At 38.3% G+C, this 26717-nt stretch overlaps 1 protein-coding gene across 1 annotated transcript; it reads left to right on the forward strand.

Annotated features, from left to right (window-relative positions):
* On the forward strand, positions 1 to 26683 carry vstm2l (V-set and transmembrane domain containing 2 like). The gene is made up of 4 exons (XM_067587868.1): positions 1 to 618; positions 22773 to 22942; positions 25260 to 25304; positions 25533 to 26683. Exons 1-4 carry the CDS (start codon positions 504 to 506, stop codon positions 25833 to 25835), a joined length of 633 nt encoding a protein of 210 aa, XP_067443969.1. The 5' UTR covers positions 1 to 503; the 3' UTR covers positions 25836 to 26683.
* The last annotated feature ends 34 nt before the right edge of the window (positions 26684 to 26717 follow it).

Here is a 26717-nt window from a genome sequence, read left to right on the forward strand (position 1 = left end):
ATATTTTCCCAAAAGGTCAAACTATTCCTTTCACCTCTCAACTAAAACTTGTAAGCAATTCTCATACCTGCTGCTGTATTAGCTTATAACCTTGTCTAACCGTGTGAAAACAAACAACAGTGACAGAGGTGTTTCCCTCCTTCTATATTATATTTGTACAAGTTTTCAAGATTGTACAAGATTTCTTGAAAGCTATATTCTTAATGTCACTGCCTGGATTGAGTTAACAGGATTCAAAACGGGCCATAACGTCTCTGTGAGATCCCTCCGCCTAATTGACTCCCGGTGTGAGCCGCTGCACCTGTCTCCCCGCTGCTTCTCCCTCCGCCTCCGCTGGCCGCATCATCTCCTCCCGCAGAGGCAAGTGGAGCAGCAGCGTCTCTCCCCCTCCTGTCTCAGCTTTATGTCTGTGAGGGCTACTCAGCGTCGGTGGGGATATTTCATCGATGCTCTCCACCTAATGTGACAATTTCATACTACTGCTCGAAACACCGGCTGAAGCAATGGGAGCCTTTGGAGTGATAATAGGGATTTTACAGTACGCGGGACTTTACATTCAACTTAACGCAGCTCTCAACGTCGGACACAGTGAGGTGGACAATCACATCTCTGGAAATGGTAAGTTTTTTATGCCCCTGTTTGTAGTAGCTAGTAGTTTTTATAGGTCAAGAAGCCATTAATATTATTATATTCACTCTTGATGGGGGGTGACTGGGTGGGGTTCAGTAAACATTGTTCTGGTGGGGATCTCTTTATTCTGTTTTTGTTATAATAGACGACTATTTCTTATTGTTGTCTGTGGTTAGTTCAGATACCTGACGGTGTGTTTATCAGCCTTAATTAAACGTATGAATATCGCACTTTTATTATTTTTTAATGAGTCCACATGAAAGTGGCTGAATACAGTACAAGCTGATTAAGCTTTAAATAGAAGAAATAACTTTTTAACTTATTAAGAGCTGGTGTACACATTCCACATTCATATTTTGCATTCAAATTGATTCATTATAATGTCAGCACAACCCATCTTGCTTGACAAATTCAGGCGCTTCATGAAGGACTTCAAAAAAAAAAAACTGTAGCCTATTAAGCTGCTTCAGCCGGCAAACGGGAGCTTCAAGAGGCTGGTGGTCATTATGTGTTCAAGAATGCTGTGTGTACGTATTTCTGCAGAAATTCCCTCATTTAAAATTACTCATATATAAAAATTGTACAGATGCAATATCAGGGGATGGACTAACTTCAGCTTTAATAAGGTGAGCTAAACAAATAGCTACAGTACAGCCTCCATTATGTATGATAGTTATATTTTGTAAGGATTATGACTGTTACAGTGGGGTCTCTCAGGATATAAATAGCTCTTTGTTCACCTGTATGAGCTGAACGGTGTTGTACCTGATTAAAATTAAAATAAGCTTTGTGCGTTGTTTGGCATCAAGTGAATTAAAGGGAATATTATCAACTTTACACAGAACAGATGAACTTTTTCAGGCCCAGCTTTGCATACATACTGTACTCATAAGATCACACCTCATAGCCACTGAAGACTGAATTATATGAGGGTCAAGTGCTTTGCTTACAGACACTTTAACAGCGATAACTCTTAACCCTGCCGCATCAGGGATTCAAACCACCAGCATTTCCTGGCACGAACACTCTTCTTTGACCCAGCAGTCCCATTTAGGATTTAGGTCTAGGCTAGTTAGAGTTAAAATGCTATCTTCTATGCAAAGCAGTCACTTAAAGGCATACTGTGCAGGATTTTCTTAAAAAACAATGTATAGACTCATACAAAAATAATCCCTCTCAATCATCACTTATGACCCACCAGAAGTGTATGGTTGTGTACAGTATGTATCTATAGAGACTCTGCCCTCCGCCTGTATTTTCCTATTATTTTGCTGTGTTCATGATGTTTCTGGGCATCAGCCTTTGGGCAGTGGGTGCGTAGCCCCCAGCCAATAACAGCACACAGGGTGTGATGTTGGGACATGTAGCATGGCGACCAGGTTACATCACTGTCTCTGTCTCTCTCCTCTGCTCCGCTCTGCTCTCTGTCTCCGTATCATGGATGTATAAAGAGCTGCAGGTCTGTGTGTCTGCTTGACCGAGGGGGGGACTGAGCTACACACACACAGGGCAGAGAGGCCACAGTGGACAGGATGAAGTTCTGAATTCACACAAAATCCAGTAATGCGGCACCTTCCCGCAGGCTTGGGTGTGTTTATTTGTGCTTTAGAACGTAACCGCTGTGAAACAATCAGAAAAAAACATTGAATTTCTCTGATTCACGGCTTTGTTTTCACCAGCGCTGCTTCCTCTCTTCATTCACTCTCTAGCTCGCTTGACCACTGCTGCTCTCTCTCTCTCTCTCTCTCTCTCTCTCTCTCTCTCTCTCTCTCTCTCTCTCTCAGTCTGGTGCTCTGGAGGGGCCAACATTGAATGCTTTGTGTTTATAAACACCAACGGACAAATCCTGCATAGTATACCTTTCATTTTTAGGACACTTTGTAGAGAATTATAGAAAGCAGGAATATGATCTCTATATGAGAACTGTATTTTAAATAATACATCATTCATATAAGGCAAAAACCATACTGCCTATGTGGCTGAAGGTTTCATGAAATGGCAACTTGTAAGATGATGCAAGCCAAGGTGAACCATTAAAACTAAAAAAAAGCACAAGGGTATGTGCCTTCAGTGTTCTTAAGACAAATTACTGCTCCTGTAGGCGCCCAAATGAGAGAGGGGATCTGTGCTGTGCTATGTGCTTTTTATAGAGGTGGGTGAAAGCTTTGGATGCCCTCTTACTGTACTGTAGCACCTTTACCATATTTCATATTCACAGCTGGATAGCTCTTGTTGAAACAAATAACAGTATGAGTTTACAGTTGTTCAGGGCTTTGTTGGGTCGCTAAGTGACAGATTAGTTTGTGTCCTATATTCCTATCCTAGTCCTATATTAGTATATGAGTATATAGTATATATTTTCACCTACAGGTAATAGTGATTGAAACCACAGTTTCATGCTGTAGGTGAATAAATCCTTGAATATGTTATTGTTTGTTAAATCATAATGTTCAGACAACTGCTAATTTTGTTATTTATATCAGTGTCAGCTTTTTTGGGACGTAATTGGCATTTTTACCTTCAAGTTATTTAACCTCTCTAGCAGCTCCAAACATAGATTTACTGTTATCTAATTAAAGTGTGTTATAACCACTTCATCACTGTGTCTCACTAGCTGTCCCCTGAGTCCTTTCTGCTTAGCAAGTTAGCTTTAGCTCGATCACTATAAATGAGTCCGGTGTGCAGCACTTCCAAATGGATTGACTGTCTTGGACAGGTTAGAAAATGAATTAGTAGCATTTCTCCCAGAGGGAGTTAATTAAAATTGGCTATAATCGTTGTGTTCTCTTTCCAACTCCATGTCTCAAACTGGCCATAAAGAAGTAAAGCCTTTAGGGAGTGGAGTCTTAAAAAAGGATGAAAACTCCTCTGAAAAACGGGCTGTTCAGGTTTTCAATACCAAATTCAAAAAATAATCTTGAATGAAATAAAAGCCTTGTATTTTCACTTTTGAACAACAATGGCTCCACCACCCGAAAAAAAGAGTACAGAGTTTTTTTTTAAAAATCGGTCTCTTTGATAAATTGCCCAAGCAAGCGGGGGGAGCTGAGCCTTCATGTAGAGCAGAGATGGTGGATGCACTGTTCTGGAGAGTGCTTGTTATACTCAGCCCAGACTCGTTTGTTTCAGATAAGTGCATCTGGCTTGGGCCCGGTTGGCCCCTGTACCCCTATTTCCACTTCAGCTGAAGCATAAATCGAATCACCTGCAACGCAAAATTATACGTTCTGTGTGAAGACAAATGACCAGGTTAGGTGGATCACTGACTTCACCTCATTGTGTGCTATATGTGTCAGAGTAAGTTCGCTGCTCACCTGCCGAAGGTTTAGTGCATGTGTGTTCTTGTGTGTGTGGGGGGGTTTTGTCCTTGTAGGAGGCGAGGAACAAAAAATGATAATGATGACCCCGCGCGTGGTTTCATGATCAATTCCAAACACTTCATTTCCAGCGGAAGACATTGCGATGTTAGTGCTCTTTGGCAGTGTTCATCCTGTTATCCATCTTGAGCGTACCACTTTCACAGTGTGGGGGCGTGTACCAATTCATTAGGCTTCCAAAGTGTCTGGGATCCTCTGCCAGTCCTCTGCTTGGTGTCCTCTTAATGAGGACGGCCAGCCCAGGCAGTTTGCATTGGCTTTCAATTTAATGGAGCTCTGACTGTGCGAGGGGGGGCAACAGATTGTACAGTCATGCTGTCACAGCAGAGGGTGCTGGCGGAGGCTCAGTAGGAGAGAGCAGGAGAGCGAAAGGATGGTTGAATCAGTGCTCACCTCGAGAGGATATTGGAGACAGGAGTTTAACATGTCGGAACTTGAATTGACAGCTGCTTCCTCTGGTGACACAGTGATCTCATGACCCACGGTTGAAAAAGTATAAGAGATCCTTCTGTGAAATCCATAGGAATAAAATAAAAATTTCCAAAGACAATAAGTATTTCCAGAGATATTTTTTTAGAGGAAGTAATCTACTTTCAGTTTGGGTTTTTTTCAACATCAGGATCAAATTTGTTGATCAGAGTTCATTGTTGATAAAGTATCAACTTTCATTTAAGGTTTATCTAATTAAGAATACAGACAATTAGAGCTGCAATGATTACTTGATTAACTGATTAGTCGATTGACAGAAAATTAATCAGCAACTATTTTGATCATCAGTGACATTTACTGGTTGCAGCTTCTCAAATGTGAGGATCTGAAGGTTTTTTTGCATCCTGACAGTAAACTGAATATCTTTTGGATTCTGAACTGTTGATCAGACAAAACAAGACATTTGAAGACATCACTGTCTAAGAAATTTTAATGGCCATTTTTCACTATTTCCTGACATTTTATGGACAAACAGATTAATCGATAATGAAAATAATTGTTAGTTGCAGCCCAACATACAAAACACTCATATAAAAGAGCCAAATGTTTAGTCTTGTCTCTTTGCTTTAAAAAAAGTAATTATTTTCATTATCGATTCATCTGCAGATTATTATCTCCAATAATAAATTCATTTTGGTCTATAAAAATAAACAGAGTAAAAACACCCATCACATTTTCCCCATAGCCCAAGGTGATGTCTTCAAATTACTTGTTTTGTCTGACCAACAGTCCAAAACCGAAAGATGATCAGTTAACCCTCACATATGACAGAAAAAAAATTAAATATATTCACATTTGAGAAGATGGAACCAGTGGATTTTTGGCATTTTTTGCTTAAAAAATCATGGAAAAGATTAAGTGATTATCAAAATTCACTAACTGATCCAGCCATAACAGGTTGAGCTCTTAAAATTTGTCCTGAATCACCGAAGGGAGCAGATAGCATTGTTTTTGCCATAGGCGAAAAGTCTTTGAGAAGTGAAATCACTTGCCACTAAAAAAAGGAGGGAGGAAATCGTCCCCGAACTGTGACACTTTGTAGTGAGCTTTGTGTGGGCCCTTATCTCTTTGCACGCAGTAAACACCAGGGACAGAGAGAGCTTCACCTGGATAACCTGCTCAGTTCTGCTCAGTAAAAAGTGCAGTGATAGCAAATAATGTACAGTTTTTTTTCAATCAAGAGGATGGAGAATATACAGTACATTTGTGATGAGGAACTGTTTATATGATCTCACTTATAGTAAACTCACTTGGTAACTGCTGTGCTTAACTGTCCCATCTCATGAACACATACACAGCATCACTTAAAGGTTCTCAAGGGCAACATAGTCAATCAGAACATGATGTTATCTTACATCTCTGGGGACTCCAGATAGTGTGCGTTCCTGAAAATGGCTCCAAGCCCCGGTATGTGTTGTCAACAACACGTGCTACTTCATGTTGCCACACACATGCAGAAATAGCCTCTGAGGCTTGTTTGTCTCAAGGGCTATGAAAAATTCACTCCGCAGGCCTGGAATATCAGCAGCAACAGGCAGACAGCTGCTTGCTTGATTACCGGCTCCATTCTTATTTCATTATTTTACCTTCCACCTTGAATGGCGGCTGAAGGTCTCACAGTGAGCAGTTATTTCCCTAAGGAGACTGCTGTCTGTTTGCCCTACCGCTGGTTCTGAACCAAATACAGCATTATTGACTTTCTGGCAAATTCCCAGACTACTTATTTTTGTTTATCAGTGTTATTGTGTTTTTCACACATTTAGTTACAGGTTGTCACTAGTAACTGCTGTATAGAAATCTCTTGAAATCAGGTTGATAGTAGTATTGAGAGCTGCAGACATAATGTTTGACTCATCTTTGACTTTAAGTAATATATAGCAACATTATAAACATGCCAGTGTTAATGTTAATGAAAATAACTATATCACTAAATAAAACTGACTTAATCTTGCTGCTAAATAACATCATTTTCATTGGAATTACGTGAACACTTAAAACATGTTTCTAAACCAGTGCTGCGACATTTGAATGTTTTTCCCATATTCACTAATCAAACTAAACCAAACATAACTCTCACTAGTTAGTTATCTGCATGCAGGATTAAAGCGTTTTAAGATCAAGATAAATATCTGCAGTAGGTCTCTTTATTACAGGAGCTTCTTCTTGTTTCATTCACCGTTCCCGTGAGTCTTCCCTGATTATTAAAGCCATTCATCAAATTAGTGAAATACCTCTTCCCAGAAAGATTCTGTTCACGGGCTATTTACATTCACCTTGGTGGAAGTTATGATGTTAGCTGTTTTTTTATGTCTTGGTATTTACAGCGTCTGTCCTTTTTTCTTCCCAATGAATCATTTCTTCTCTTCAGTGCCCTGCGGATGTGACTGAAATGGAAGCATTGAGTTAATGACCCTGATTTCAGCTGTCCCCGTAAGGTGGCAACTTTTCAGGTGAAAAAATGTTTGCATTTAACCCCGAGAAGGATTTTCACAATTCTCACAGCTACTAGTGTTTAACTTCAAATGTCCCTTTGTGTCTCATTCTTTCACCACCTTTTACATGACTGTAAGGTACAGTATGTAACATACATATAACATTTTGGCACAAAGTTCCTGATTTCATGCATATATACAACATGTGTTCTAAATTCTTCCATTATTTGTAAAGTCTTTTAGAACATTAGAATAATTCAAGTTGAAAAAAAGATGAACACAAATTAATTACCATATTATTTACCCATTCTTACTAAGAGGAGAGTAAAAAATCAAAGGCAATGTTCTATATTTTTCTTATTGTCAACAAATCACACTGAAAAGACCAAAACCAAGAAACGTGTATTGCCTGTGTAGCCAAAGCCAGATATAGATCATTCCTCCATTGTTAATGAATTGACTTGAATGACTAAAACAGTTATTCCATTAATAAAATAGTTGCTGATTAATTTTCGGTTGATCGACTAATCAATTAATTGACGTTGCAGCTCTGTTGACATGTTCTTTCATTATCATGGGCACTATAGTTTATTTGAAGTCAGTTCCACATACAATGTCTAAAAAACTAAAAACTATCCTGCCCAGCAATTTTAGAAAATTACCAGGCCCTTTTTAAAAATAAAATAGTTGTGATCCATTTTTAAAGATTTCTGTCTGTCGTAGGAACAAATTGACTTAATGAAAGTACTTTGTGACACATCGTTGGTTCTGCTTTTTGCATGGGATTTGTTGACAGCGTGAAAAATATAGTCAACCTTATCCTGGAAAGGTTTGACAAAGAAAAAGAGAAGCTTGCAGGGTTGGTGACAAGCTTACACTGCAAGCTTTTCTCTCTTTGTCTCGCTCTCTTGCTCATACACACAAGCACACACACACACGGACAAGCAAAGATACGGATGTCACACTTGCTTCTCGTCCATGCTAATAAGCCCTCTGTAATTTAGTCATCCTCAAACAGCTCAAGCTCAGAGTATTGCAGGGAGGGAGAGGCAGAGAGGAAAAGAAGATCGATGGATTGACCTCACACTGGCACTCAGGCTGGATTTATCCCTCTCATTTTGCCTGGGACCTAAAATGAGAAAATATTTAAGAGTGGTGTCTTTTGGGTTTGAGCAGTGTACGTTCATTTGTTTATATATTTAAATCCTCCACCGCATAGTTTTCTTTCATTATTTTCTCCCTGTTTCATTTTTAATGAGTCTTTGGTGGATAGCAAGGAGCCGCCTCTGCGTTCTCGTGGCCTCACTTCTATCACTGCTCCAAGAGCAATATAGTGAAAAATTCCAAGGAGGACCATTTTAAAAATGCATGTACTGTACTTGCATCTTCAAACAAGGGTCCCCTGCTTCTGCTGGAAGACGGCTCTGACAGTACCATCTTTATGAAAATCTATACTTAGAAAAGGCCAAGCCAAGCAAAGTTATTCTGTGCCAGCTATACAGCATTATATATGAGACAACCCAGTGTGCTTCAGATTTCCCTAGAAGTCAATATTCACTTCAGAAGTGAATGTTTTCACTTTGCCTGTTGGCGGCCATGATAATTTACCAGTGGAGTCAGCTTTTGTGTTGATTTAGCATTCTACCAAGGTTATGGGATTGATTTCTGGTGACGCTACTGTGATTAAAGTCAGGAAACAGTTAGATGTGTGCTGAGCAGGCTTGTCAGGGCTTGACGCCGGCTGGGAGACATTCTGTTTGTCAACAAGTCGTGTTTCACAGGCAGGTTGAAGAGGGCGCCTGCATAGCAAACCGAGAGGCAATTTGACAACTGTCAGATCGATAAAGCCGAGAGGAGGAGGAAAAAGGATGGGAGAGGCAGGAGGGCGGGGCATTTATCAGGGCCCTGCATGATTTGATTGTGTCAAGACAGTATGATCGTATGTGTTGTAGTTTTACAAAAGTCTACTGATTTCAAGCAAATTATGATTAAAAACTAACAAAATTTTGTTTTAAACGTGAATAGTTTTTTTCTGATGTAAAGCATAACACAGTAAACAGTACTGTAATAAATACTATAATTAATCAATCAAATTTATAGATACTGAAAAATATTTTAACAATAATGTGATATATAATATTGTGATATACTGTATATTTATTATCAGCCGTATCGCCCAACCCTACAAGATCATACAGATCATCACTTACTAAGTCAAGAATAGGTTTTGAATTTGAGAATCGATTCTGAATAGAATCACGACACCAAGAATCTGAATACAATCAAATCATTAGATTCCCAAAGATTCCTACCCTTACAGACCCTCTATGTGAGAAGCATAAAATGAGTGAGGTATGTGCTGGAAAAGCACATGTGGAAAAAAATGTGTGGAAGTTTTGAGGGATAATATTCATTTGGGTGCTGAAGAAATTTGACGTCATCACAACTTATATTATAAGCTTCATTTAAATGAGAAATCAAGAAGTCTTGAAAAGTTCACCTCTCATGTTCTGGAAAGCAACAGACGCTCTGTCTCTGCACACTTGAGACAGAACCTCTGACAGACAATTAAATCAAAGTTCCATGAAAGCACTCTAACAAGGCTCTTGACAGACAAGTGAAGAAACGTTTCCATTAGTGAAGGGTGAAACTGAAAGAGTGTCAGGAAGCATATTGTAACCCCATTAACAAGCTGGAGACTGACAAGCCATAGGGTTATTGTATTGTATTGACTTTAATAAAGCAAAGGGGATGATATGGGGTTTGATTGCACCTCCTGTCTGTCAGCAGCCAGACATTTCTCCATTCTCTGTTTAGCGTCGTCAAGTCAGGCTAACCCATTATTGCTAACTTTGGAGCTAAACCCCTTCACTTTTCCAGCAGTTGGGGAAACAACAGACATGACTTTTCTTGGTCTTGAGAAGCTGCAGCGTTTATTAACTGACACACTGTAGTCTGTACTGTACATTTACTGCCAGACTGACGACTTACTGCTAACCTTTTCCTCTGCTCTGCTCGCATTTGCCGTGTCTTTTCTGCCAATCACTCAACCATACACTCACTCAACTACACACTCGCTACACCCACTGCCCTATTCCTCAAAATGGAGCTACGCTACCAAGAGTTTCTCGGGCAATGACACAGAGTTTAACTCACAAACAGCACCGCACAGAGAGGCCCCCAAATGCTATTGATTTCTGAATTAATGTTTATTTTTGGCATTAAAAAAAAGATTTCTTTGGCCTGGCAGCCCACCAGGCCTGTACAGTTATAGGGGAAACACTGGATCATTTGTTATATTTCTATTGAGGAAAATTATATTTAGATGATTATTGTTATCGTTTTATCGCCCAGCCCTACCCACTGAAGTTTTGTGGATGTGCATATCTTTGTATAGGGTGACCATATTTTCAAACCGGGACCCTTAAGTGTGCTGCACGTTCAGGCACGCGAACATGTATGCGCTTGTGCAGGCACCATAGGCGGTTTCATCAGGATGGGGGACAGTTATTTCAGCGCATAGCACACCTACCGAGCACACCTTTCAACACCATGGACAACACCTCAGCAGATGAAAAATTATGTTTTGTCTCCCAAAATCTACCAAGGCATTTTTCAGTGTGCAGACTGCTGGCTAAATGGCTGACTGTGACACATTCTCTGCCAGCTTTTTTTTTTTTAAAACAAAAAGTACAAATCTCTTTATGGACTATAAATAACTTCATAGGCTATAACATAAAAATAACTTTAACTTACATGCTAAATGTTTATGTAAGCACTGAAAACAAGTATACAATTATAATTATTATTTTAATTGTGGTGAAAACAATTTGCTTGTGAATATTGAAAACTGGGACATTTTAGTGTTTTTACAGATATTTGTCAGGACTCAGGACATCCAACCTTAAACCAGGACAATCCCAGACAAACCGGGACGTCTGGTCACTGTATCTTTGTACATAGTTTAGTCTTTTAGATACAGCCACTACAAACATCAAAAATTGCAATATCACAACTTATCAGAAAAATAACCGTAAGTAGAGCACTTGAAAATATATAGTAATTTTGTCTGATAATTGACTTAACTGTTTGTTGTGGCTGCTGTTTACTGTGTAGAATAAGCACCTCTACACTTTGGTTGAAAATACTCTTAACATATTCAGAAAAAAATCTTTATACTTATTTGGATCTATGTGATTAGACAGAGATCTACAAACTGAAAGACTGCTGGTTATTTACACAACTTTTTGATATGGCTGTGACTATGCCATTGCTAGTAATGTGGCAGGTTAGTGTTAGTTTGTGCTTGCAAAGCCACATATAACTGTTTAATTAAACATACACAATGTATACATAGAAATAAAAATATGTGCAGCCCCTAAAAAACCTGCAGATCAACATAGGGATTCAAAGAGTGTAAAAATAATCACATTTTGTTACTACCATGAAAGAAAGTAGAAGCCAGAGTTTTTATAAACTGTAGATTTTTTGTAATGCTTCCAGCACATAATGTAGAAAATGTTTCCATAAATTGCTGCATCTGTTGGGGAGAAGTTCTTTCTTTGTCCTTTGATCTTTATTGTGCGGTTGGAAGACACTGGTCTGTGTGTGTGCTTCTGTATGTCTGTGTATGTGAGGGAGAAACCATATGTGTGTTAAATGTTGCAGGATGATAATTTAAGAGGACCATCTAGGCTTCACATCACGGCATTCTCCGCCTCCACCTCGTCCATTACTTTCTTAGATAGGGACACCTTGTGCATTAAGACTCACATAAAACATGTGACAGAAACACTCAGCAACACCATTATGGTTGATTTGTGGTTAGAAAATATTACGCATTACATCTTCTAAAATGCATTTCAAATGCTACATACAGCTACATCTACACACACACTGTATGCTGAATACAAGCCACAGGGCACACACACAGGAAGTCTCCCAAGATGCTGAACACCTGCCAGAGTCATTGGGCAAGGCTCCAGATGTATTGAGCTACTCAGAGTGTTGGAAGCACCTCTTTATGCTAGACACCAGAGAGCCAACAGACACAGACTGCCCACTCAGAGAGGTAGAGAGAAGGGAAAAAGTGAGGGGAACTGAATTAAAGGAGGAAGGAAGGTGAGAGAGTATAGAAGAGGCTTGCATGAAGAAAAGAGGTATTAGAGACCTCTAATAGGTAGAAAGTAAGAATGAAAGGGCAATAGAAACGGAGATAGAAGAGTTAAAAAGCAATGTGTTTTCAACAACACGAGCTGGAGATTTGTGGGAGATGTTACTGACCTGGAAAGATAGACGGCGAGAGAAAGAAAGAGCTAAGAAAGGATTTAAACAAGAGAAAGAAAGAGGTGGAAAATTTAGGAAGATCTTGTGTTTGCAGAAATGGGGTCTTATTGGCTGGGAAAATGGGAAAGTGCAGGAATTACCTTGCTGCTATAAGCCTGTCCTACTGTAACTCTGGACTCTCGGGTGTATTTAAGGACTCCCCGTGCAGCTCTCTCCTTGTCTTAACTTTGACTTCACACTATGGTTTCAGATGGCTGTGGAGATTCAGCTAGATTCATTAATTCTCCCTTCATACTCTACTTTGGTTGTGATTGCAAAAGAGTTTTATATATTTTTGAAATGCATTTAAGGTTATTTTTAAAGCAGATATAATCAAAAGTTTTATAATAACAATAGATTAAATGACTATGTTTAATGTCAGAGGGGTTGCTTGTAGTGACAGACACATCATCCAACTCTGCAGTTCTCCTCAACTCTAAGGAATCTTCTTTAAGCTTTTTTGTCTTCCGGTCCACAACTTCACTGTTTTGATTCACTTCACTCGGTTCACTGCTCTCATAGCAGCAACAGGGAGCTGTTCTCATTAAAAGGCTTTGATGAACCCACTGCATGCTACCTGCCTGGCACCAAACAGCAGAAATTTGGTTGCAATCTGCAACCTCACCGCTAGATGCCACTAAATCTAAAAGTTAAAGTATATCAATGTTGTGTTTACAGATTGTTCCTGCTACCCCCAAGTGGGCAATTAGGTTAAAAAAGCTATTGCAGGTTATTGAAGAGAGGATGTTGCAAACAATCACACAAAATTATGTGAAATCCTATTTAATATAAGGAACTTGGTTTAATTAAGCAATGCTACTGTTTAGTCTACAAAACATAAAAAACAAAGACAGAAATCTTACTTAGTCTATGACTATAAATGTTTTGGTTTTATGATATGAACCGTAGACTGTATATAAAGACGGACATAGCGAGGTGTAACGTCACTGAATGGTTTGCATTGGAAACAGTTTGAAGCCCAGAGTTGCTGCTTGTGGTCGATGCCATCTTCCAAACAAGGTGTGTGGAGTGTTGCCTTTCACGCTTTGGAAACATGCCCCATTAACTCAGACTGAAGCTAACACTAGCTTACTGGGAACACACTGGGGCTTACATTAGCTCCTTTAGCTAAATTATGCTAACAGGGCAGGTATAATAGTGTAATAAAGTAACATTAAACTTATAGAAATATTGCAACAATTACATTATTACTTATTTATTTCTTCTTATCCTCTTATTATCTTAATCTTACTACTTGTCTTAGCCTTTCTTAAAGTGTGAACAGGAAATGTGTACATGTTTTACTTGGTAAGTGACAAAAATAATCAATTATCAAAATTTGTTTTCTATCCATCATCTCTAACCGAGTCATAAGGTAATTATTTCAGCACTATTTCAGTCAATTAAGACTGTGTTTTCACAAATGCTTTTATAATCCCTATATGCACATCTTGTTTTTCTGTCTTTGCCTCTGTGTTCCACAAACATCTTTTTCGTCTGTAGGAACGCAGCTTGTTCAAAGTGACAGATGCTGCTGTCTGTCTCTGCCGCTAGCTGTTGATATTGTATCATGAGGACAAAAAAAAAGTGCCAGCACCCGCATTGCATACTGAGAAAATTCAGATGATTGAAATGCCACCTCCTGTTGTTTTGGTCATATATTTTATGTACAGTGAAGCTCTCTGCTATTCCAGGCTTCAGCTCTGGCACCATAAGTTCAAAGTTACAAGCCATTGTGATAAGTTTTGTCATACTCTCCATGCTCTTCATCAGGCATCTCAGAGAAGACGTGCCAGCCTTGAATAATAAGATATATAGAAGAAGAAAAAAAAAGACTAAAATGTTTTTTTTCACTTGGAGGACAGTTCAAAACACATTTACAGTTCTTTCTGAAATGCAAAGTTAATACTGTTATAAAAAGAAGAATTCTGGACATGAAATCATAAAAAGACAGGTGAAAACTTTTGTGTTGTTGTTTTTGCTGAAATCAGTTTCAAGATGTGTTAGAGTTGACTTGGTAAATAAAAAATATTCCCCCTTTGTGGCATCAGAGTGAAAGGAATTTGTCGCAATCAAATGATTGAGAGACATTTATCTTTTGTGTCACCAAGTATTGATTTAGCCTTACTGTGTAATGTTTTATAAATAATTGTCTGCTTACTAGTTGCCGTATATATTGTGTAGGTACTTGCTGCTACTGTGAGCTCCTCGCAGTCTGGTTATGTTACAGAATCATTTCTGGATTCTTTAACTACATAATAATGATCAGAACCATTCCCTCAGATGCTATTTCTGAATTTCTTGGACTAGCTCAGTTCAGATTGGATTGCCTTGTTATTCTGAAAGAGTTTCCTGCCATTAGGAGAGACATGCATCATCAGATGAAAGTGAATCATAATGCCAGCTGTGATTACAGTCTACCGTGGCATCTAAGAAACAGTTAGTGCCACAGGAAATTGTCCTAGAAAAGGCCTCCCACTGTGCAGCAGAATCACTAGAAATCAGAGAGGAAGCATTTAACGTGTTTCGTCTCCTTTTGTGTTATGCAGAGCTGCACAGAAATCAAAAATATTACACTGAACAAACATTTGTCTGCTTTATATATCTATACTATATATATATATATAGCATCTTCCTTCCTTTTCCTGTCCTTTCATCTGTCTTAATAATGTATCCTAGAAGGGTGATAGTTGAAAACACTCATTATCTGTAGAAGTTTCTATTTGTTTGAGTAAGTGGCTTCACTTTTAAAGTAGAAGAAGAAGATACAAGAAATCTTAGGAAGCAGTAAAATGTATCAACTGTCTTGTGTATCCAGGTAAAATATTAAATGTACTTATTGTAATAATTATAAGTATGTTATTTTATCTCCAGCTCCTTGTGTAGCATGTAGAAATTATGTCACCCTTTACCTCTGCTTTAATAACAATAATCAACTCTCTGCAAGGTTTCAATTAAGACTAAGCATCTAAAGCCACACCAGAGTAAAAGAGGAAAAGTCAGGAGATCACCAAAGTTATTAGAATTCATCCTTAGGGGGAACATGAATGTGTTTACCAAATTTCATGGCAATCTGAAGAGTCATTATGATTCAACCTCTGTGGTACAAAAATTATCATGTGAAATAACGAAAACTGTTCAAACTGCAGAAAATAATGTATTCATGTAGCATTTCATCATTCATACTGTTGTGAGAAGCTGTTTGAGAAAATAGGTTATCAGAGCCTTTAATAGCTTTCACTTTGATCACAGCATTATGCTGCGTGTTCTTACATACTACCATACCTTCAGGCTGTGTGTTTCTATATGTAATAGCTTCAGGCCGTGTGTTGTATAACACACCTCTCATGACCCACTTGTAGCTGACAGGTCCGTGAGAACTGCATGCGCTACGCTCTAGATGATAGCTGCTTCTTAACGTGGGCCTCAGAGAAAAAGGAAGAAAATATCTTCTCTGCCCTTGTATCTGTCAGTATTTTAATGTAGGATGCAGATGGAACAGGATTGGAGAGGTAGACTGAGCTTGACTGAAATGCATCTCATCTGTTATTTTTCAATCTCAAGATAATTTGCATAATAGAGGAGAACATGACAGGAAAAGTTTAAGAAAGACATAGTCTCCAGTGGCTAGAGTGTACCGTGTGCTGTTTTTTACCATCAAGTGCTGTCTGCTCATACATAATGGACCTCCATGTTGCCAAATGACAAAAGCATACTCCTTAATTTTCAAGAAAACATTCCAACCATTTGAATATGAAATATGGAGACATCTTGTTTTTCCTTTATAATCGAGCCACCTTTTTTTTCTCAGCTGAAAATGTAAGAATAGACACAAGTCTTTGAATGCTTTGATTGTGGCTTTCAATTGTTGTCTCGGTAGAATGTCAGGGATATATACTCTAGTAAATATGTTGATTTTCACTGTGTTTTACTGTGTGAATATAGTGGCAGCATTCAGCAGCAGCAGAAGAACAGCCCGAGTGTCAGGTGCAGTGTGTCCACTGTTGTGGTTAAAAGAGGGTGCAATATAAATTCACCAGGGGCCCAACAACACAATATTATCAGGCTATATGAGCCGCATTATTGCTGTTTCTAATCATTTGCAATAAGTTGGGTATTGAGATGAGACATACAATGGCTTTCCAGTTTATGAGGTACACCTGCACAATCCAATCCAATCCAATTGTGCAATAGATCCTATCTTTGTAAAGCTTATATTGTTCCATTTTTTTAGCCACATGAGAGGTGTAGCTTTAGGGATGGAAATGTCAGTCAGTCTACCACTTTGGTCCAGATTGAAATATCTCATCAAATCATCAAATACCTCAACAGCAAGATGGATTGACAGTTAGTAGAGATATTCATGGTCTCCAGAGCAACAAACCTACTGAATTTTTTGCTCCCCTGGCTTTTCCTCTAGTGCCACCTTGAGGTTGGCATTTGTGGTTTTGAGTGAGTTAAAATATACCCCTACAGTCCCACAGGGCTCTGCCTTTGAACAATTCATAATAATACAAATAACACTGTATAACAGTTTGAAATTAAACATGGATTTAAAAAGGAAATATTTCTCACTACTTTTGGAGATTTTGTTTCTTATGGATTGAACGCTGATAAAGTTTTGGACAGCATTTGTGCTTCTTATCATCTGTTCCCCTCACATCAAGGCAACTAGTGAGTCACATTTCAATTTGTTTGGCAGCTGCTTGTTTTTTTTATCATTCTGAATGATAAAAGCTGTGTTTTATCACACTGTCAGCCTGCAGGTCACAGCGATGTTTTAATGATGTTTCTTTTCTAAAATACTTTGGAGAGAAGTTTTGATTATCTGAGCAGCTGCTGGTGTTTTAGCGTTCTGATTGTGGTCGGCTGTGTTTTATCATAGGCTGACGGTTTTGTCTGTGAGTGTGTGGAGAAAACATGCCAAACTGCTGGTGGTGCTAGAAGATAAGTCAGGGATCACCAAAGTCAAAACTACTTAGGGTACTTTTTGTCGTTCCTGTATTAACAAGCCTTTCTAAAGGTCTTTTTCTTTCTTATCATTGTACAGTATGTGTGGTTCTTTGCTTTTCAGCTTCTCAGCCTTTCCTATCACTTTTCCTCACTTTTCCATCGATCTTTCTTAGCGCTTTCTTCTCACCACACTCACCTCACTTCACCTCTGCCCTTGTCCTTTTCTCTCTTTTCCTCTCTTTTCTCGTCCTCTCCTTTATTGGCCTCTGTGCGGCTCCATCCCTACAGTACGCCTCCTCCTGACAAATGAGGCCACTGCCCAGCCGCAAGCAGCGGTGCATCAAGGGCAAGACTCCTGAGGGCTCAGTCAGTCAAATGGCACCAAAGCCCTCTCTGCAGCTTCTCCATTCTCAGGCTTTTCCTTACATCTTCCTGTTCATCCCCGGATCAGCTTTGTCAATTACAGATGCAGTGACTGATTCCTCTCTCTGCTCACCCGCTCTGAAGATTTCCCGCCTGTCTCTCTTTTGCAGGGTTAGGCTCTTAAAGAGCGTTATCGTAGAATATTATCTATGCATAAAGCAAAGAAGTCACGGCTTACTTTGTAATGACACTTCATGTACCAAAGACTGTCTCTAGGACCTTTTACTATTTTATAACAGCTGCTGTCAAATCTCCAGAGTGAGTAGATCATGTGTTAAAGTTTCGCTCATGTAGGAGTCTTCCTTCAAATTTCAATGTGTGGGTGTGTGTAATGAATTTTAAGAATTTTACTGTGTAAAGCCTTTTTATATTTACTCTTTGTGTAAAGTGGGAGCTTTCAAGAGGCTGCAGCAGAGATCATCAGAATAAATACTTACAAATAAATACACAATACTTATAATATATATATATATAATATAATACTTATAATAATTATAATACTTATAAATAACTACAAATTCACCTAATAAATACAATAAATTAGGCTCTACAGGTTCTGTGTATTGTTGAGGAAACTTGACAATGTATTTGATTCTAATTGTTGCACTACTTCCAAATACTCCCTTAAAGAATAGGTTCACAATTTCTCAAGTCTATCTTAAAACAAGTCAGGTGTCCAAATGAACATTGAAATGATTGAAAATTTCCTACTGTAATCATTCCTCCTGTTCATACTGGCTATTAAAAGATCCCCTTCAAATGTGCTTTCAATATAAGTGAAAGGGGCCAAAATCCACAGTGTGTCCACACAGTCATTTTGTGCAAAAATGTATTTAAAAGTTGAGGCTTCAGCAGTCATTATATAACATCTGAAATCCTCCTCCTGCTGCCTTGACATTCTGCCTATAGGCTTTTTCAAAAATGTTTCTAACTGCATGGCTTCAGATCTTCTTCAAATTGTCAACACATGTCTTCTCTCAGGTTTCTTCCCACTGGCCTTGAAAGCTGCAGTCATCAAGCCACTCTTAAAAAAGAACAATCTATACACTTCACTAATGAACAATTACAGGCCCATATCGAATCTCCCATTTTTAAGTCAAATTAATGAAAATGTTTTTCAACAGCTGAACAACTTCTCAGCACTAAAGAACTGTTTTCATGTCTTCCAGTCAGGATTTTGACCACACCACAGCACTGAGACTGCTCTTGTAAAGGTCTTCAATGACATCCACTTAAACACTGACAGTGGCAGAATTTCAGTCTTTGTATTATTGGATCTCAGTGCTCAACCACAACATATTTCTAGACAGACTGGAAAACTGGGTGGGACTTTCTGTACTAAACTGGTTTGAATCCTACTTAAAGGACAGGGTTTACTTTAGGTAATTACACATCTGAGTAGGCAAAAATGACATGTGGAGTTCCCCAAGGCTCCATTCTGGGGTCTCTTCTGTTCAACATCCACATGATCCCACTGGCTCAGATTATAGAAAACAACAAAATATTTTACCATAATTATGCAGACGACACACAAATTTACATAACCGCATCACCAGGGGACTATGGTCCAATACAATGACTGAGTAAGTGCATTGAACAAATCAACAATTGAATGTGCCAGAGTTTTCTTTAATTAAACAAAGATAAAACTGAAGTAATTGTTTTTGAGCCAAGGAAGAATGATTAAAAATAAGCGCTCAGCTTCAATTAGTAATGTTAAAAACCACAAACCAAGCCAGAAATCTTGGTGTAGTCATGGACTCAGACCTGAATTTCAACAGCCATATTAAGACAATTACAAAGTCAGCCTACTATTGCCTTAAGAATATATCAAGAATTAAAAGAATTATTTCTCAGCAGGATTTTGATAAAAATATCTATGCCTTTATCTTGGTCAACTTGACTACAGTAAGGGTGTCTTTACAAGTCAGACAGCTGCAGCTGATTCAGAATGCTGCTCCTCGAACTCTCACTAAAACCAAATAAGTGGATCTTATCACTCCAGTTCTCAGATCTTTACATTGGCTTCCTGTCTGTCAAAGAATTGATTTCAAAATACTGCTGTTGGTTTAAAAAGCACTGAATGGTTTAGGGCCAAAATACATTTCTGATCTTCTGCTACCTTATGAACCATCCAGACTTGGAGAATCAGCTTTCAGTTTTTATGCTCCACATATCTGGAACAAACTCCCAGAAAACTTAGGGTCTGCTGCAACTCTCAGTTCTTTTTAATCAAGGCTGAGACTTTTCTGTTTGCCACTGCCTTTTATTAGATTAAATTTGAGGCTTTTGACTATTCTTTACCTTGCGAGACAGCTGGATTTGCGAGATCATGACGTCACAAGATCACACAAGAATCCATCTTGTCAGGCTTCAAGTTATTCGCTAGACTGTAAAAAAAAATTTGGACGTAGTTATTGTGACGTCACCCACTGGTTTGTGGACTGCCGTTTTGAAGCCTTGAGTTTGGGGATTTGACCATCCCATCTTTGATTTGTGGATGAGAGGGTGGAGCTGACCCTAGTATGAAAATGTTAATGCTAATTTTCATTAGCAAAAAACAGGCTTAAAACTATTAAAACAAAATGTACTTACCCGGAAAATCTGACCAGCCGACCCCATTAGAGGGTCTTTTAGTACAACCAAACACTGAAAAAGACTTTTAGGTGACTAACATGTTACAATTAACTTTCATGAACTGAAAACACACTGAAATAGTGGCAGCTATGCCTACATTGTGAATCTGGGGTTACACCATGGTTATATGACACAAGCAACATTGCTGTGGTAACGACTTGTCAATCACAAGGTAGCCACACCTTAAAGCATACCCTGCTTTATCGTCTATTTTACTGTAAATGGACCATAATTTACTAAATGAATATCATGCTGTATTGAAGAAGACTTGAAACTAGTGATTGAGATCATAAACTCATCAGGAAAGTGTTTACTGAGGTAATAAAGTGACAAGTAGGGTCATTTTCCCATAGACTTCCATACAACTGGACTTCTTTTTGCATGAGTCACCCCCTGCTGGCCATTAGAAAGAATGCAGGTTTAAGGTATTTTGCATTGGCTTCACTTTTTGGACTGGGAGCTACCCGCTTGGTGTGGACCAACAAGCGTCCTATGATGTTTCTTGCAAGAATCCAGTTGCCTCACAAGGTAAGTCGGTGATAGACAGATGGTTCATTCAATCACCTGCCAAGTATTTTTTGAAAGTGCCTAGGCCTTTTCCAAACAGTTTCCAAGGACGACTTCTCAGATGTTTCTGTGTAACAAACTATCTGGTGCGTCAGGTTATTAATATCTTTCACTGCACTGTAACTTTTATTCTCCTGTTTTATTTGTTTTATTCTATTTTAGCTTATTTTTATTTTCTATTAACTCTTTGAAAAAAAAATTATTTTGCCTTATGTTGCTTTTACATTTTGTCTTGATGCCTTTTATGTTTATGTAAAGCACGTTGAATTGCCTTGTTGAAATGTGCTATACAAATAAACTTACCTTGCCTAAATATGCTCATATAAATTTAATGCAGTCACTTAGGTTGAGAGAGAGGATGTAAGAGTTGACCAAGATGAGAAAGAAGTGTGTATTTGTTGTGGTGATTGTGAAAACATGACTAAAATGGGCAGTTATCTAATTAATGCAGATTACCTTGGATTTTCACTATATATTAACCATATCATAATTACAATAATCAGTACTTTATGAATACTGCCTGTGCAACATTAAACTGACTATAATGAGATGACATTTCATCACATAAAAGCTCAGCATGGTGTGTATGCTGATTGTGTATTGATTCCATGTATAGAAGTTATTTGTACAAAAGAGCAAAACCACCATAAGGTTAAATTCATGTCATTTCTGACTGGTATCGGGGTTCAATGTGTCCATCAGTTATATGTCTTCTCCAGGCTTAATATACAGTATTGTAGCAATGATTAAAAGCTGTAATCATGTAAATGGACCATATTTATTTCAACATAAAGTTGGCAGTCAAAATCCTTCCAGCATTCAAGTGAAATTTGTCACATCTAAAACTCCAGACCATGTGGGGGGGGGGGGGAGCTTTTTAAAGGAACTCCCAAGTTGTAAGTGCTCCTTAACTCAATTATAGTATCATCCATTAACAACCTGAGTCATGTTTTCTTTTGTCTTGTCTCTCTTTGTTTTATTTTATCACAATCACCAGATGGTACGCTGTGGAGTGGCGGTCTCTCTCCGCCATTCTGAGTAGAAGTGGATTAACAATGAATTACAGTGTGTTTTAAGTCAGCTGAATGTGTGTTTACAGATAAAGGAGCATTTGGTCAGTTGACGTCTCTATTTTCTTGAGCTCCTATACACCAGAAGGATTACAAGTGCTCCCCCCACACACCACACACACACACACACTCACACTCTCTGAGTCAGATGATATGTGATGAGAAATGTGCTGTTATGATGAATTATTGACCATTACTGAAAGCCAATCCAGAGAGAAAATGATGTTCTCTATGGAGGTGGTTGGTCTTGTGTGTGGGATTGAAGTGCAATGACACTTACAAATTAGTATATCTGTATAATGTTCAGTTCAGGCTGCTGTACCATCGACAGTAGATAAATAATGTCCTTAACACCCTGTCATTTTAGTTTATATATATTCAGTTTTATTCAGTTCTGCCCTCTTTACACCACTTGTAAAATGATGACAACAGATTAAAAAGATTATTCAAACTGTAAATGTAAATGAGAAATGTAGATGTAGGGGAAAAAACAAAGGGAATAAAAACTACAGAACTCTACTTATTACAGGATATACAGTATGTAATGCAATTGATCATGCATGTTGGATAATACCTAAAAATTATTACCAAATAATCAGGGTACAAGTAGCTCTGGTTTGTCAAGTTGATACCTTCTTTCTGAATTTGCCATTGCTATATTTACTTGGCTACTGACACTTTGTCCTCATGTATCACACAGTTTTTCTCTTGCTGAAGTGTGATGCAGCCATGTCACCCGTTACATGTTGTCACTGAGCTCTCTTGGAAATAGAAATCTTAAGGATTTGTGTTTCTGTCATTTTGGGGATGTATAAACCCATCATTTGTCTCAACTTTTCTTTAATTTTTCTTTTTTTTTTTTCCTCCAGCTCTCTTTACAGAGGTGCCGCACGACATCACGACGCACAGTGGTGAGGATATAGAGATGGCTTGCTCCTTCCGCGGGGCGGGCTCTCCCTCCTACTCTCTGGAGATTCAGTGGTGGTACATCAAGGACCACAGAGACTGGCAAGAGAAGCCTGCACAGATCACTAATAATGTAAGCAGTAATTAAAAAGAAAGTTTTTTTCTTGTTGTTGAATGTATTAACGTACTTGTGTGATGACTGAGTGTGTATGGTGCTTAAAGTAAGTTAGTCACTCTTTCCATGTTATGCACCAAATACCAAAAATAAATTAAGATATTTAGTAACACATATCCAAAACCCTAAGAAAAGCATCAATCATAATCATAATTACATAAGGTAACATATGGGCATTTATGTTCATGTATAAAATGCCAAATAAATTGTGCACCAAGTAGAAGAAAAAAAGAAAAGAAATGGTATAACGTTAACCCTGATTCATGCATTCATTCAAACCTTTATTTAGACAGGGTAGGCCACTGAGAGCAAGCTCTCTTTTACAAGGATGCCCTGATTACAATACAAATATAAAATATAAGAAGAAATAAACATAATCGGCAAATATAAAAAGCAAATATGAACAGATAAGCAATAAGTAATATAAAATATAAGAAACAATAAAAGCAATATATAAAAGCAATAAAACACATAATATGAAAACACATTAAGGCAGTAAAAAGCAATATATGCACATAAAAGTTAAAGCTCAATTAAAACACATGCATTTACACTGCCCTGTGTCAGCTAAAAGAGATTTAAAATGATTAAGAGGGATTAACTTATCTAATTTTACTATCTTCTGCAAGTTGTTCCACTTGTGCGGAGAGTAATATTTATAAGGCAATTTCCAAATCTCAGTGCTAACATGTTGATTTTCAAGGATCAAATAGTCTTGGGACCTAGGGCAGTGTGAAATGTAACTGTAGTGAATAAGACATGTAAGGTACCCAGGAAGTTTGCCAAGGAGAGCTTTGTATGTAAATAGAATGCAGTGCTGTTCTCTTCTCACTGCCAACGACTGCCACCCAACTTTCTGATGTAGAATACAATAATGCGTTCTAAAGCCTTCCCTAGTTATGAACCTTAGGGCCAAATGATAGACTGCATCGAGAGTGCATATAAATTACATCAGTGCATATAAATTACATCACCATAGTCCATAACGGATAAAAAGGTTGACTGAACAATTTTCTTTCTTCATGCATTATTTCTATAAAAGCCAGTTTTGCTTTTAAAGACTTTTTTAAAGACCATTTCCTCAGTTTGTTTTTTGAAACACAGCTTGTCATCTATCCAGAAACCAAGGTATTCATAAGGGGATTCTCTTTCAGTTGGTGTCCCATTAAGAGTAGTAATATTTACTTCAATGGCACTGTAGAAATCAGCATACATTTTCTTATATCTGAGTTTAACAGTAATTTAAGATCAATCAATGTTTGCTGTATCGCACAGAAATCAATATGCAAGTTTTGAACCACCTGGGTGGTGATAAAGGGTCTAACTGAAAAGTTTCATATATGTGTTTGTGCATCGTCCATGTTCGAAAAAATACATTTCACTATTTCTGTGTGTAAACAATATATTGTTTGTGTGTGTGTGGTTTCCAGTAAAAAGGAAAACAAAATGGAGCTTATTATCTGTATCATTGAGATACTTTTGCTCATGGTTAATCCTTAAAAGCAGCCTATCATAACATAATTTGTGATGGATATTTTCTTATTCATGATATCAGTTAGAGCATTTTTGTGATAATTTTATTCAAAACCTTTTTTTACTCAGCGACCCACATTTTTTCTTCCAAGCTTAAACCTTTTTTATTTATTATGTCCATTTGCGGTTTCACTTTTTCAGCGGTTACAGTTCATTTTATTGGACAGAACTGCTCAAACTCAACCTAAAGCGTACTGTATACCACCAGACTGAGGGAAATGCAATATTAGCCACGGCAGAAACCCTCTGGCACGGAAACGAAGGGATAATTGCTGATTAGCATTTGCCAGCACTGGGGGAACAGGTTGACTCTCTCCCATCATGGGGGAACTCAGGCTCCCCTGTTGTGCCTCTAGACACTATAATTGGCACGGAGAGAGAAATAGATTTTCAAAATCTCTGTCTGCTCCATGCATAATTCATACCTATGCCCAAAAGAATACCTCTGTGCCTCTGCATACACACACACTCTCCTGCTCAGAGGCTCACATGCCTGGTGCTGTCGACTGCGTGCCCATACAAACATGCACATATAAGCATGCATACACATGCAGACAAAAACATAAATCTCAAACACCAAAGAAAATGGTAACTGGAACAGAACTGAAATCCAAGGAAGCTAAACTTTGTTAAGAAAACCCACTGAAAACATCAAACATGTCCACTGTTTTTTTTGTTGTTTTTTTAAGTGCAGCCTTGATCAGCCTTCTGTTGCTAATGCTTCATCCATATTTCTGTGCAGGTTGTGCCCCTGGAGAAGACGTCCAAAGATGCCACTAAAATTAGTGTGAGTTTGATTTAGCACCAACTGTCAACTAGAAAAAAGCACAGTCAATATATCAAAGTAGTTGATTTTTTTAAGCTTCTTACCCAGCAAGCTTTGCAAGATTGTTTCCATTTATGGATGGATGCTATGTTAACTCTATAAAGTTCAGAAAAAGGTGTAGTTAGCTTGCAACATTAAATTATGTTGTTGGTTTATGGTATTATATTATATTACTTTTGTCCTCATTAGGTGGTGAAAGTGGCCGGCAGCAACATCTCCCACAAGCTCCGCCTGTCCAGCGTCAAGCCGTCAGACGAGGGCACGTACGAGTGTCGTGTCATTGACTTCAGCGGCACAGTGGCGCAGCACCACCGTGTTTGGGCCTACCTCCAGGTAGAGCCTGAGCGGAGACAGGGGTCGGATGACGTTCAGCTGCAGGAACCAAGGCACCGGTCGCAGGGGAACACAGTCCACCCCCACACAGAGGGCAGGGAACTGAAGAGGAGATCAGCTGACAGCACCACTGACTGCAATGAGAGCTGTGTGCTTTAGAGTGTCATCAACACATACACACACACGTCACCACAGGGTTGAGGCGTCAGTCGTTAAATGGACCCTTTGTGTTTTCTTTGTCTTATCTTTAATATTGTTGTTTGGATGCCAATGTTGTTGAATGCCAATAAAGGGCAGCATTTTATTGACAGTACATATGTTCTTTTTGTTGCTTTGTTATTTGTGTCTGTGCTTTTTCCTATTGCATTCAGTTGATGTTTAAGTGACAGTAAGGCTGTAAAAACAAAGGAAAAACTTTTATGTTGTCTGAGCAGGACTCCTTCATTGGCCAAGCATCCAGAACATTTCCTTACAGATAAATTTCTCTGACACAGAACAGACCCTGTCCTTTGGAAATGGCTCATTTCTACTCTTCTACTAAGCACATGCCAAAAGCTGCAGTATTTCAATATAAATGCTCTCTAAAGAATAAAGAATAAAATATGCATCTTTCATTTATCAATTTTTAAAAATAATTTATGCAATCTTTGTTTTAACACTTTGAAGGGAAACTCTGTATTTAGCGTTCTAAATCACAACTAGAATATTTGTCAAAATACAAATGTATGCCTTCATCACGTCAAGATGATACTGTATGTAAATTATTGTCTATATTCAATCCTGGCACTGTAAACTTTTACTGTTATGACTGAATTAAAGTTTATTCTGTGCTACGTAACCAAATGACTCAAGAAGCACAGCTCGTATGTTAATCACTCATTCTCTCAGCCGCAATATAAATATAACTTTTTGTTTGTCATTGCTGCATCACATTCTCCTCCTGACTGTGTTTGTTTGAAGTGCTGCTGTTTGATATCTGTTCTGTTAAATACATTCATTTGAAATGACTTTGGTCCCTTTCCATTGATTTTTCTGTACTTC

This window comes from Thunnus thynnus, chromosome 4 (genome assembly GCF_963924715.1).
Source record: "Thunnus thynnus chromosome 4, fThuThy2.1, whole genome shotgun sequence".
NCBI lineage: Eukaryota > Metazoa > Chordata > Actinopteri > Scombriformes > Scombridae > Thunnus > Thunnus thynnus.

Bases quoted from the DNA above. Each gene is read 5' to 3' on its own strand.
- vstm2l (XM_067587868.1), top strand. From the start codon at position 504: ATGGGAGCCTTTGGAGTGATAATAGGGATTTTACAGTACGCGGGACTT. The intron at 619-22,772 runs GTAAGTTTTTTA...TTTTTCCTCCAG, and splicing joins CAATCACATCTCTGGAAATG to CTCTCTTTACAGAGGTGCCG. The intron at 22,943-25,259 runs GTAAGCAGTAAT...ATTTCTGTGCAG, and splicing joins CTGCACAGATCACTAATAAT to GTTGTGCCCCTGGAGAAGAC.